General features: G+C 49.3%; 2 protein-coding genes across 7 annotated transcripts in view; one reads left to right on the top strand and one right to left on the bottom strand.

Annotated features, from left to right (window-relative positions):
* CASZ1 (castor zinc finger 1) overlaps window positions 1-12,375 on the top strand; it is a 131,117-nt gene that overhangs the window by 105,587 nt on the left and 13,155 nt on the right. For all 3 annotated transcript variants that reach the window (XM_073316925.2, XM_073316928.2, XM_073316930.1), the window contains 4 exons: window positions 3,677-3,799; window positions 5,479-5,814; window positions 8,082-8,280; window positions 8,916-9,087. In XM_073316925.2, coding sequence (XP_073173026.2) covers window positions 3,677-3,799; window positions 5,479-5,814; window positions 8,082-8,280; window positions 8,916-9,087 — 830 coding nt within the window. The remainder of the gene's footprint in view (window positions 1-3,676; window positions 3,800-5,478; window positions 5,815-8,081; window positions 8,281-8,915; window positions 9,088-12,375) is intronic.
* Window positions 1-12,375, bottom strand: part of PEX14 (peroxisomal biogenesis factor 14) — a 158,038-nt gene that overhangs the window by 9,470 nt on the left and 136,193 nt on the right. The window lies entirely within an intron of this gene.

Here is a 12,375-nt window from a genome sequence, read left to right on the forward strand (position 1 = left end):
TAGGCAGAAGCTTCATAGCCCTATCCGGTCTCCAGACCTAGGACAAGGGCAGAGAGGCTTAAGGCACAGCTTGCCAATGACCAGGTGCAGATCTCTAGAGGCATGCGCCCCCAGCAGGAGTTTCGGAGCCGGTGCCCAGAATCTCCATGGCACCAGTAGTGCTCCAGGGACAGGTTGAGGGACCGACGGTACTGTTCTCTGGACCATCGCCAATCCCCCAGGGTGGCATCACTGCATGATGCCAAGCCTGCTCTAGTTCCCGATCCCACTCCACATCCCGGTACCACTCGTTAAGCGTGAATCATAGATCGCCAGCCTGGGGCCATCACGGATCTGCTGACCGCCACTGGTCGCTGAGGCCCCAATCCAGATGCTCCTCGAGGTCAGCCAGATCCAACTCCAGGAGGGGCGACCAGTACCAATCAGCCCTGTCTTGATCACAAGGAAGTGACCACTCAGGTTCCCTAGAGGCGGGACAGGCTCCAGCACCTACAGTGCAGACTACATCGGCAGCACTGCAGCTGGGCCCATGGCCTCAGACTCGTCCAGGGACCACCTGGAGAAGGTCGTCACCATCCCCGCAATGGAACTTACATCGCTGAAATGGTGGACTAACCCCGGGAAAGTCCTGGAAGGAGTTCCCTTCATGAGCACTCCTTATTTAGTCAAGTTGGTTTTGGACGCCTCAAACCTCGGCTAGGGGTGCACCTCGGCATCCTCCAGACCCAAGGTATGTGTTCCCCAGAGGAGTCGACGCTGCACATAAAAGTCAGAGAGCTCAGGGGGGTGCACAGAGCATGCGTGGTGTTCCTACCTCACCTGCTGGGCAGACTGGTCAGAGTCCTCATAGACAACACAGCCTCAATGTTCTACATTAACAGGCAAGGTGGAGCGCGATCCTCGGCCCTTTGCCAAGAGGCACTACGTCTCTGGGACTTCTGCATTGACCACGGAATCCATCTAGAAACGAGTCACCTTCTGGGTGCCAGGAACACTCTAGCAGATCACCTAAGCAGGGACTTCTCCTCTCCCCACAAGTAGGTGCTTCACCCAGAGGTAGCCAGCATGATCTTCCAGAGGTGGGGAAGTCCCCAAGTGGATTTGTTCTCCACCAGGCAGAACAGGATGTGCCACAGGTTTTGCTCCAGACAGGGTCTGGGCAAGGGCTCCCTCTCTGACGCTTCCTCCTGCCATGGGCAGGAAGCCCGATGTACTAGTTCCCTCCAATTCCGCTCATCAGGAAGGTCCTAGCGAAAATCAAGAGGGACAAGGCGCAGGTTATCATGATCACCCCGGCGTAGCCTCGCCAGCACTGGTTTGGGACGCTATCAAGCTTGTCAATGACCCCTGCTGAACCGACCAGACCTGCTGTCACAGGATCACAGCTGACTCTTGCACCCCAACCTCGCATCCCTCCACTTCACGGCGTGGATGTTGCATGGCTGAACCCGGATGAACGGGCCTGTTTGGACGGGGTCCAGAAGATCCTCCTTGAGAGTAGAAAGCCCTCAACTAGGCAGACCTATCTGGAAAAGTGAACGACTTTCTCCCGCTAGGCATTCTTCAGTGCAGTCCATCTTGGACTACCTGCTTCATTTAAAGAACCAGGGCCTGGCGCACTCCTCTATCCAGGTGCACCTGGCGGCCATTTCGGCCTTTCATCCGCCAATCCAGGGGCAGACTGTGTTCTCCCATGACATGATGGTAATGTTCCTTCGAGGCCTCAAGAGGCTCTTCCCTCAAGTCCAGTCCCCGGTCCCTCAGTGAGATCTCAGCTTGGTTCTGTCCAGGCTTATGGGTCCGCCCTTTGAGCCTCTGGCCTCATGCTCTCTATCTCACCTATCATGGAAGGTAGCTTTCCTCATGGCAGTGACGTCAGTGAGGTGAGTCTCCAAGCTGCGAGCCCTGACCTCAGAACCACCATACACAGTCTTCAGTAAGGACAAGGTCCAGCTCCGGCCCCACCTGGCCTTTCTTCCCAAGGTGGTGTCCACTTTTCACACATCTTTCTTCCGATCTTCTGCCCTAAGCCCCATGAGACCAGTGAAGAGAGTCACCTTCACACTTTGGACATAAGAAGGGCTCTGGCTTTCTACCTAGATAGGACAAAACCCTTCCATAAGTCGACTCAGTTTTTCGTCTCTACAGCTGAAAGGATGAAGGGCCTCCCAGTGTCCATGCAAAGGATTTCTAACTGGATCACCTCTTGCATTAGGACCTGCTACAAGTTAGCGGGAGTCCCTCCACCGCCAATCATCAGAGCCCACTCGACTCAGCGGCCTTCCTGGCACATGTTCCGATCCAGGACATCTGTGAAGCTGCAATGTGGTCCTCGGTGCACATGTTCATGGCCCACTATGCTATCACACAACAGGCCAAGGACGATGCTGGGTTCAGTTGAGCTGTGTTGCAATCTACATGTTTGTGAATTCCTTACCTGCCTCCAGGGGTACTGCTGGGAGTCACCTAAGTTGAACGGACATGAGCAATCACTCAAAGAAGAAAAAAGAGTTACCTTTTCCATAACTGGTGTTCTTCAAGATGTGTTGCTCATGTCCGTTCAACGAACCACCCTCCTTCCCCACTGTTGGAGTTTCCGGCAAGAAGGAACTGAGGGTGGAGGGGGCTGGTGGCATCCTATATGCTGCGGCATATGTGTGCCACTCCAGGGGGCGCAAGAGCCGGTCCCCTACGGATACTGCTGAGGGAAAAACTTCCGGCACCTGTGCATGTGGCAAGCGCACACACGTAAGATGAATGGACATGAGCAACACATCTCGAAGAACATCAGTTGCGGAAAAGGATAACTGTCTTTTCCTGTATAATTTAGGGACTTTCTGATGATGCCTGTTGGGCTGTATGTGTTACACAGTGGACACCTGAGAAGTTACAATCCCCCTCGAAGGTGCTACGCTGTGGTTTCAGTAGAGATATGGAAAAGCCAGGACATTTGGCTCTAGATTCAACTCCTTTCCATGCCCTTCAATGCCTTCTGAGTCAGAGGGTGTGGCTTTGGACCCACCTCAAGTTTCAAGTCCCACTGGAGTTGGCCAAGGAGTTACTCATTTTCTCTGTCCTCCTGTCTTGTTAGTCTTTGGTTTGTACTCCTTGTGTTCTCAAGCCCTGATCTCTGGCTCCACCCCCACATTTCTTCCTTTTTTGGTACTCCCAGTGCCATTCTAGCTGTGAGAATCATCCCATTCGGTTTGAGTGGTGCTCCCTAGGTGAGAATCCCCTTCCATCTGCATCTTCTTTCTTGCTCCCCAGGCCCACTGCTTTTGTGCACAGATGCTTTAGAATGTTACTACTTTTCATCTTTTGTTTCAGGAAAACTCCACGAGCCTGCTCCTATTGAAGTGAATGCTAGTTTTGCCATTGACTTCAACATGAGAGAGTTAAGGCTCCCAATTTGTATGTTGAGGTACATGCCAAGTTCTTGTAATTGAGCAATAGTGCCAGAGATATGCATGTGTACACGCACACACAGAGTGATATCAGAGCTGTGGCCTGTCCAGCTCCTCGGATCCAGAAAGTTAAAAACAAAAGTTTAGATGCTATGATAATATAAATAATAGATAACACTAATGTGCCATTGTTTGTTTCCCCACAACTCCCTTCAAATGATACTGCCACCATGGGGCTCTTTGTAAGCCATATGCTTGTCTCCTTTGGCCAGGTTTGGTACGAAGGATTTCTGTGATGCCCACTGCGACTTCCTCCATAAAGTGCATTTCCACTGCGTGGTGGAGGAATGTGGTGCCCTCTTCAGCACCTTGGATGGGGCCATCAAACATGCCAAGTAAGTGGAGGATCAAGAATTCAGAGACACACTCCAGGGAAACCCAAAGGTCACACAGTGTAGGCAGGCTGGGTCGGGACTGCAATGGGGGTTCATTCTGTAACTGCCTTTATGAGTGGGAATGTGGGTTTGCATGGTGGCTGAGAGGGCAGCTGTTGGAGCATCCACAGTCCTGTTTTAAACATATCCGGCTGAATTGCCTGCAGAATAGCTGGGCGTACTCTTTAATTTTCAGTGACTCACAATAAGTGTGCACCGGCATTGTGCTCAGCCTTTGGCAAATGTGTCTCTCATCTGGTTTGCAGTGTCAGCAGGGCTGAGAACTGGCCAGTCCTGTTTTCCCCTAAGCTGCCCAGGAGACTGTGCACCAGGAACACAGCTTCCCAGCATTGTAGAAATGTGCAATAAGAATTACCAACATAGGAAAGACAGATGGGAGCACCCTTTAAAAACCCACCATTCACTGCCCCTCGCACCCTTCTTGGAATGGTGTTGGCAGTGCTGCAATCACTGCAGAGTGGCAAACGTTGCATTTTTAATGGTGCCCACTGTATTTGTCTCGCCCTTGTCTCTGCAAATCCTGTTTAACAAGCACCTTCCCTGATTACCCAACATAGGAGAGAAGCTGCTTTCTAGGTCCCTATTTCCATGGCTCTGTTTGCTTTAAAGATCTTCGCTGCATGTAGGCAGGAGGCTTGGAGCTGAGGATTCAGCCAGCTCAGCCCTAACATCCCTCTCAGCATGGGCAATATAGCCCAATATAGGCCCTTCTTGTCGCCCTCAGAGTACTTTGGAGAGCAGTGGATGGCCAAAACTGAAGCAGCCAAAAAGTACTTGCATGTGGGCCAGATCCTGAAGTCTATACCGCACCCAGAACTCCAACTGACTCCAGTCTGAGTCTTGCATAAAGAAGAACTTTGGGATTTGGCCCCATTGTTGCTACAAGGAGAGCAGCGAAGGAAGGATTGGCCCCAAGTTCCATCTGCACTATCTGGAGGCAGAGAGATTAGAAAGTCTAATAGATATTATCTACCCCAGTTTCCAAGGGCCACCTCCAGCAGTCCCTACTCAAGCACAGTTCTTACTGAAGTCAATGAGAGATTTTCCCAAGTAAGGACTGAGCCAGGACTTCAGGGTGTGACCATATGACTGTGGAAGTCTGGATAGTTTTAAATGGAAGGAAACTCAGAGCAAACAGAGCTGGACTCTAGGCCATCAACTCTATCCAGAGCAGGATTGTTTCCTGTTGCATTTTCCACTGCTTTCTTCAGCCTATATACCAATGTCCCAAACAGTGGGGTTCCCATGCCTTCACAGACTGGTGGCTCTCACTGGCAGGAAGATTTTAGACCTACATAGCTCACCTCAATTTTAGTCCATTGCTCCTAGCTACACCCCCATGTGCCTCCTTAAATAATTCCTCTCCCTGTCTGCGACCAGATCTTGGGGGGGGGAACCTAAAGTCCGTGGGAGCTGGGGCTGCTCGGCAGCTGTCCTGCACTTTTCAAAATTTGGGTCATGGTTTACACCTGTCATGTACTCTGAGCTTGTTGTCATGTTCCCCTGACCCTTGGTCACCACTTAGCCAGCCTCTCCATAATCTGCCCTTTTTTTAGTCAAGGAGTCGGCAGCGTGTGCTTGCTCTCTCTAATTAGAACGGTTGTCTCTTCTCATTGCAGTTTCCACTTCCGAACAGAGGGTGGAGCTGTGAAGGGAAACTCTGAGTCTCCTTTCCCAAGTGCTGCAGAGACCAAGAATTCCTTGGCCCCCTCGTCGCCATCCACTACTTCCGTCACTATGGCAAGCGCTCCCACCCTGGATGTGCCCACTCCGAGCCCAGCGACTGTGCCCTCTGCCCCCACATTGCTAGCTTGGAAGCAGCTGGCTTCCACCATACCCCAGATGCCTCAGATCCCAGCATTGGTGCCTAACCTGGCAACTTCACCCTTGGCAACGACTTCCCTAGAGAACGCCAAGCCTCAGGTCAAACCTGGATTCCTCCAGTTCCAGGAGAAGTGAGTTCCTTGGGCAACAAGGGGATGATTGTCTTGCCTGCCCCAAGAGCCTCCATGTGCCCTCTTCAGCCCCAAGAGAGTAGACAGAGGCTTCTCCCTCCCCACTTCACCTCTGTTCAATGCTTGATCAGCCACTCTGTGTCCACCTGAGGCTTTCTCTTTGCAGCTGGGTGAGAGACAGATCCAATGAGAGGCTATTTATTCCACGCCCCAGGGTGCTCTCAGCACTTCTGCCCTCCCCCAATCTTGCAGGAAAGCAGCTATCCCAAAGTCTAACGAATGACTTCTTGAGCACTTAGAAAACCAACTGGATGGTTGAACACATCTGGGAATCCTTTTAGATAAAGTCAGGGGCGGAGGGTAAACCTGCTGACATGTTGTCTCAATTTTGCTGTACCTCTGGGGTGTGAAAGCAAAGGTATTGGGCTTTGCATTGTCATTGGTATGGGCCAGAGACTGCAAATCCTGCAGAAAGAAATCATGGTTGCCTGGTTCCAGGCTTTGTTGCGAAGCTAGACTTAGGCGATGTTTGCAAAATGTTTGGTGAAACTGGTCTGGGTTTGAGGCCAAGTTGGACCAGGTTTGGGATGAGTCTGGGCAAAATTAGGCCAATATGTGATGAAAACCAGGAGAAATTTAGTGAGTGATTTTTGACCTGAAACAAGGTGAAACTTGCCATGTCCAGCTATGTTTCTCTTAAAGCAAGGACTGTCATCTGCAAAGCTAACGAGAAATGGGTTTGTACAGATGCTTGGGAAGGAAATTCTTCTCGGCTCTGCCCACAGTAACACCTGCTGCCTCTTCTTTAGAACGTCAAATCTGTATCTTGGACTATGCAGCGCATCTTCCTTTTCTCACTAAAAATGATAAACTGGAAAAAAAGAAAGTGCTCACATGCTTTGATCAAACCAGGAATGGGGGAGAAGGGGAGCAGATGCATCACTTCCTGCCTTGGAAGAGCTTTGGCATCCCAGCTGGGCTGCTGTGCAAGGGTAGCAGGTCTCCTGAAGTGCTTTGCCCCCATTTGCAATGTTATTTGCTATTATTTACAAGGTAATTCAAGGGCTAAGCATTTGCCTAAGTGCAGCTGTAAAATAACACCACCACTTAGCACCTTGTTAGAGTTTTCTGCTTCAAAGCCTTTTGCAAACATTCATGAAGCTTCATAAGACTCCTGGGAAGCAGGCAAGTGTTATCTCCATTTTACAGATCGGGAAAAAGAGGCAGAGAGGTTAAGTGACTTGCCCAGGGCCAATGAAAGAGTATGGGTCACATCTGGGATTAGAACTCTGCAGCTCCTAGCTCTCCATCATGTGCTTAGGCTGTTAGGCCATGTCTCTCTGGGCCAGAAATTGACCCACTTATGTCTTCTTTCAAGCAAGCTTACTACAGGAAGCTCCTGGAGCAGGGAAGGTAGCACTGGGGACTGTGACTTGAATGCACAAGATGAGTTTTTGGCCATCTTATATACTAAGCCCTAGAAATTCCCCATAGTCTATATTTACATGGCCTCACAGTTTGAACTATGGGGGTATGAATTGCTACACAAACACACATGCTGCGTTGCAATTCCCCTGTGTGGACACTGCAGGTGCAACCTAAAAGGAACCTAGTTCGCAGTGACGTAGTCCTCTTTAAACAAGTGCCTTTTCGTTTGCGCCTGCAGCATTCACCTGGGGGAGTAACAACGCAGCTAGTGTGCACTGCAATTCACATCCCACAGTCCGAACCGTGACTTAGACAAGTCCTTAGAGTTCACAAACTGTAGCCAAAAAACAATGGAACGTGACTGCTCTGGGAGAGGCACCAAGGCAATTTAGATCATCAAAATAAATCACGATTGCACAAATTTTGCTTAGCCAAGGGCTCCACTGGCAATTTGCAATGTGCAGCCCGAGTGTTTCACCTAATCTGTGCAAAAAATGGAGCCAATGACAGCTCTCTTCATCCATTAACAGGAAGGTGCAGAATGTGGGGTCAACAGGTCCCATCATGATCTGAAGGGAACCACAGAGGCTCCAGGTCCCAGCATGCAGTGCTCCATCTTCACATACTCCTGTCAAGAGCGTGCACTGCCTGCTGGGGCTGATAGTGTCTGCAGGCTGCAGCTCCATGTTAACGAGGCTGGCCATGGGAGCTCTGTGGGCCGCATGTGGCCCATAGGCTGCACTTGGGCTACCCCTCAATTAAATGAGTGAATGTTGGGAAAGAAGCCAAGGTGTGAGGAAAGAAATGAGGATGATGTCTGGATTTTGGCTGTGTTCCAGTGACCCCTGTCTGGCGACAGACTGCAAGTATGCCAACAAGTTCCACTTCCATTGTCTCTTCGGGAACTGCAAGTACGTGTGCAAAACCTCTGGCAAAGCAGAGTCCCACTGCCTGGACCACATCAACCCCAACAACAACCTGGTGAATGTGCGAGACCAGTTTGCTTACTACTCCCTCCAGTGTCTCTGTCCAAACCAGGTAAGAGTAATCCAAGAAGAGTGCCCCTAGAGGTGGGCCAGGCAGGGGCTGTGGAGAAGAGGGAAAGGATGCAGGAGAAAAGGAAAAGGTAAAAGCCTGGCAAAGACAGGAAGACAACCTGGGGCCAATTCATCCCTAATGTTGTTCTACTGAACCACTGAATGAATCTGGCCTCTGATGCACAGAGCTATTTGAAGGGTATAAATTAGAGAGAGCAAGACTTGGGAAATCAGCTCCAGACCAAAATATAGGCAGTTTGTATTTGTTCAGAGCGGGGGTGTGGGAAGGTGTTGATTTTGGGCCTATTTCTAGTGTAAACGCTAAGTAAGGCTATGAGATAAAATGAAACAGGCAAATGGAGGTTGAATATCGGCAAAGGCTGCCTGTTAGATAGTGGAATAGTTTCCCTAGGGAAATGGTGGAAGTCCTATGATTTGAAAATAGATGGCCCGCTGAAGAGCAAATGCACTGTGCCCCTTGAAGAATGGACAGTGCGTGACATGGAACTGGAGGCCTTGCCCACCTGTGACATTAATGGCTCTGTGACCTTCAAAGAGAAAGCAAGTTGCAGCAGGCAACTGAGAGCACGGTTGCTGGATAAATCTAAAACAACCTGTCTCATTGGTTCCTTACAGCACTGTGAGTTCAGGATGCGAGGACATTACCACTGTCTTCGGCCTGGCTGCTACTTTGTGACCAACATCACCACCAAACTTCCCTGGCATGTGAAGAAACATGAGAAGGCAGAGCGAAGAGCAGCCAATGGTTTCAAGTACTTCACCAAACGGGAAGAGTGTGGCAGGCTAGGTAAACCCACCTTGTTCATCCAAATCATTGGATATACTGCCTGACAGCTCCGGCTGATAGCATACTCACTCTCTGGGTCACTTTCTCAATCTAAGGGTGTAGCCATTCTCCCGATACACTAGAGACTTCAGTCATTATAAACCTTCCTTTGACAATATTTTTCATATTCTCTCTGGGCAGAGGCACCTGTAGTTTAGCTTACGGGACCATTTGACCCTATCTTATCTTGAAAGAATGTAAGTGAAATTTTCCCTCAATGTTTATAGTTGTAGTACTTCTACATCCACTATCAAGGATGTATTTAGATCACGTGACCCTGTCTTGGCCAACTTGGGGTGGGGGAGCCCAAATAGGTATTAAAATGACCCACTTGGGCTTTGTAACTGTTCATTTATATAATCCAGAACATGAGTGAGCCTCAATGCACTTGACACAAAGATGGATTAAATAAAACACAGAATTATCATCCCCATTTTACAGGTGCACAGAGGTTGATTTCGCTACAATCATTTTGTAGGTTTTAATAGCAAAATCAGGAACAGAACCCAGTGATCTTGTTTCCCAGGCCCCTGCTCTAACCATTACAGAACACTGCCTTCTGGAGCCAGGAACAGAAGCCAGGCATTATGGCACCATCTAAATTGTAGACTGCACTGCTTCACTATAGCTGAGACACAAACCGACAGAAGTCAAAGATACAAAGAGTTAAAAGGAGAAACATCAGCCCCACACATAGAGGAAAAGTTAGGGTTGTGCCCCACCGAGGTTCTCTTCGGTGCCTAAATATTGGAGTATATGAGTATATATCCATTTCTGCCCTGGCTGAACAGGCTCCAGCTTGTATCCCCAGTGTTCTGATCAGGGGCCAGGGTCCTGTGAGCTTAGCTGCTATGGCCATCTCCACACTGGCAGGAGAGGGCTGGAAGGCCTCTTCATTTCTGCTCAAAGAAGCCAGCCTGTAGGCCTTGCCCCTTTCTTCCAGATGGAATGACCAGGCTCTGGAGGAGCAGCTTCCCCCTTTGATTGTTCGAGGTCTTTTCTTGCACCATGTGCTCTGCTGAACTTGTTGCTTGTTTTGGGCTAGAGTAGGCTGGGGGGGAAATGTTTTCAGTCTGGAAGCAAACAGAGAATGGTGGAAAATGTTTCTGTTTTGATGACTGCTACTCCCTTGTGTGAGAAGGAATTTTCACACCTCCCAATTTTGCCTGATTCCAGGCAGTTTAAGATGAAACTCTTTGATGTGCATTGCCAGGGCTGCATATCAAAAGGATAAATATTCCACCCCCCTGGCCTCTGCAGTAGCTTCTTTCAGTGCGAACCTTCCACTAGAGTGTCAGCTCATCCAAATATCTGATACAAGGCGCTGTGCTGGGCTCCTAGGTTTGCCCGCTAGTTAGATTCATCAGGTAGCACCAAAGCAGTTATGAAATATCAGCGCCTAAAAGCATCCAGCAAAAAGCAGGGAAAACAATTAGAGTCCCCACAGACAGCACCCCAGAGCCTCCATCCCACTGCATGGGACTCACATGGCCATTGTTCATTTTTGGCTTAAGTAAACCAATCAGCCCTGGTCAGAGGTTTGGCCTCAGCAGCCCCAGCAGGATAGCTCAGCCTCTTTGTCGTTTCCTACAGTTCTCTGGACACAGCTTACTCTAGAAGCAGTCAATTATTTTATGTCAAGGTCCAGATTTAAGAAAAAATATTAATAAAATAACAATAATGATAATAAATAAAAAGATTCTGGGATCCATTCAAAAGCATCTGGCGGTCCGGATTTGGCCCACGGTCCGCCTGTTGACTACCCCCAGTACGCTGTTGAGAAGCAGGAGAGGGGGAGTCAATGGCCAAAAAATACAAACCCATGACAACCAGAACAAAAATGCTCCCCTTCAGCTTTTAATTCATGAAAAATGTATGCTTGAGCGATAGGTCGTCCATGGTAATCAAGGCAATAAGTGTCAACACACCGAGGCCGGTCCTTACCTGGGGTCTCGGTTTACAAATGTCAGGAGATTGAGCAGTTGCTGTTATTTACTCAACTTTTGGTATTTCAGGTGATAGCCAGGGCTAGACAAAGCGGGGCGATGATATATGATACTCAGCCTGCCCCGCTGCCCTAGCAACGGGCAAGTCTTCACTTGCCCTTTGCTGATACTGTTTCAGTCCCGCCAGCACTGTTTGTTCTTCATCCCAAAGAACAGCACAAAAATGATGGGGAGGGCAGATGAGGTAGGAGTGTGGGGGAGGAGGGCCGGAATATCTAAACAAACACAAACTTGGCTTACACATAAAGCACCATCTCCGCCTTAAAGACAGGGCGAATGATTCAGGAGCTGTTTGGCAATGCCATGCCTACTATGTGTGTGGGCACGTACATGTAGGTATGTCTTTCCACATGACTGTAAATGAGTGTCTGTGTATGTTTCCATATAGGCATGTCTGTCGATGTGGGCAGCTAGATGTGTTCCTGCATCTGTATGCAAGTGTGTCTTTTGTTCTGTAGGTCTGTGTTGTGTGTACAGCAAGTGCCTCTGTATGCCTGTGTTGAGGTTTGTGAGTGTGTTTACATCAGGTGCGCAGCTGTAGGTCTCTGTCAGTGTGTAGACATGCCTATGGTTTTACTGCAGCAAGCTATACTTCAGCTACAGGATGTGGTCTGGGGATTGTCTGGTAATCAGCCACACAGATTCATAGTGATTTGCATGAGGCAGAATCCAGCATTTTCCCATAAAAAAAACAATAATGGGGCTGTTTAACTGAGTCTCCTTGTCTGTCTAGAGGCAGGTCCAGCATGCCAGAATCCGTGTAAGCCGTTTCCATTACCCTCGGCCTGGTACCAGCCCCTACGTCACCAAACCAGGAGTAGCAACAAACACTTCCTGGCTTCTCCACATTTGGCCTGGGACCATGCACTGGTCAGAGCTGGAAGGTTGGGGATGGGACAGAGGAGCCTCACAGCCCAGGGTGTTAAAGGGATTATCATTCTGCTTCCAGAGCACACAGATCAAAAGGAGCTGGCTGTTTCCAACATGGAACAATCCCTGATATTATTCTTACCTTCTACTTCAATTGTAAGCTCCTTGGGGCAGGGTCTGTCTTTTTGTTCTGCGTTTGTACACCACCTAGCACAATGGGGTCCTGGTCTAGGATTGGGATCTCTAGGTGCTGGCAAAATGCAAATAATCAACATTAATCATATGTTTCCCCCTTGTTCCCTCTGTCACAAGAGGGATGGGGGTGGTACTCTGTGGCTCAGGGCCACTTCCTGTGTCTAAATCAACCACATCC

Source organism: Lepidochelys kempii, chromosome 18 (assembly GCF_965140285.1).
Source record: "Lepidochelys kempii isolate rLepKem1 chromosome 18, rLepKem1.hap1, whole genome shotgun sequence".
Lineage (NCBI taxonomy): Eukaryota > Metazoa > Chordata > Testudines > Cheloniidae > Lepidochelys > Lepidochelys kempii.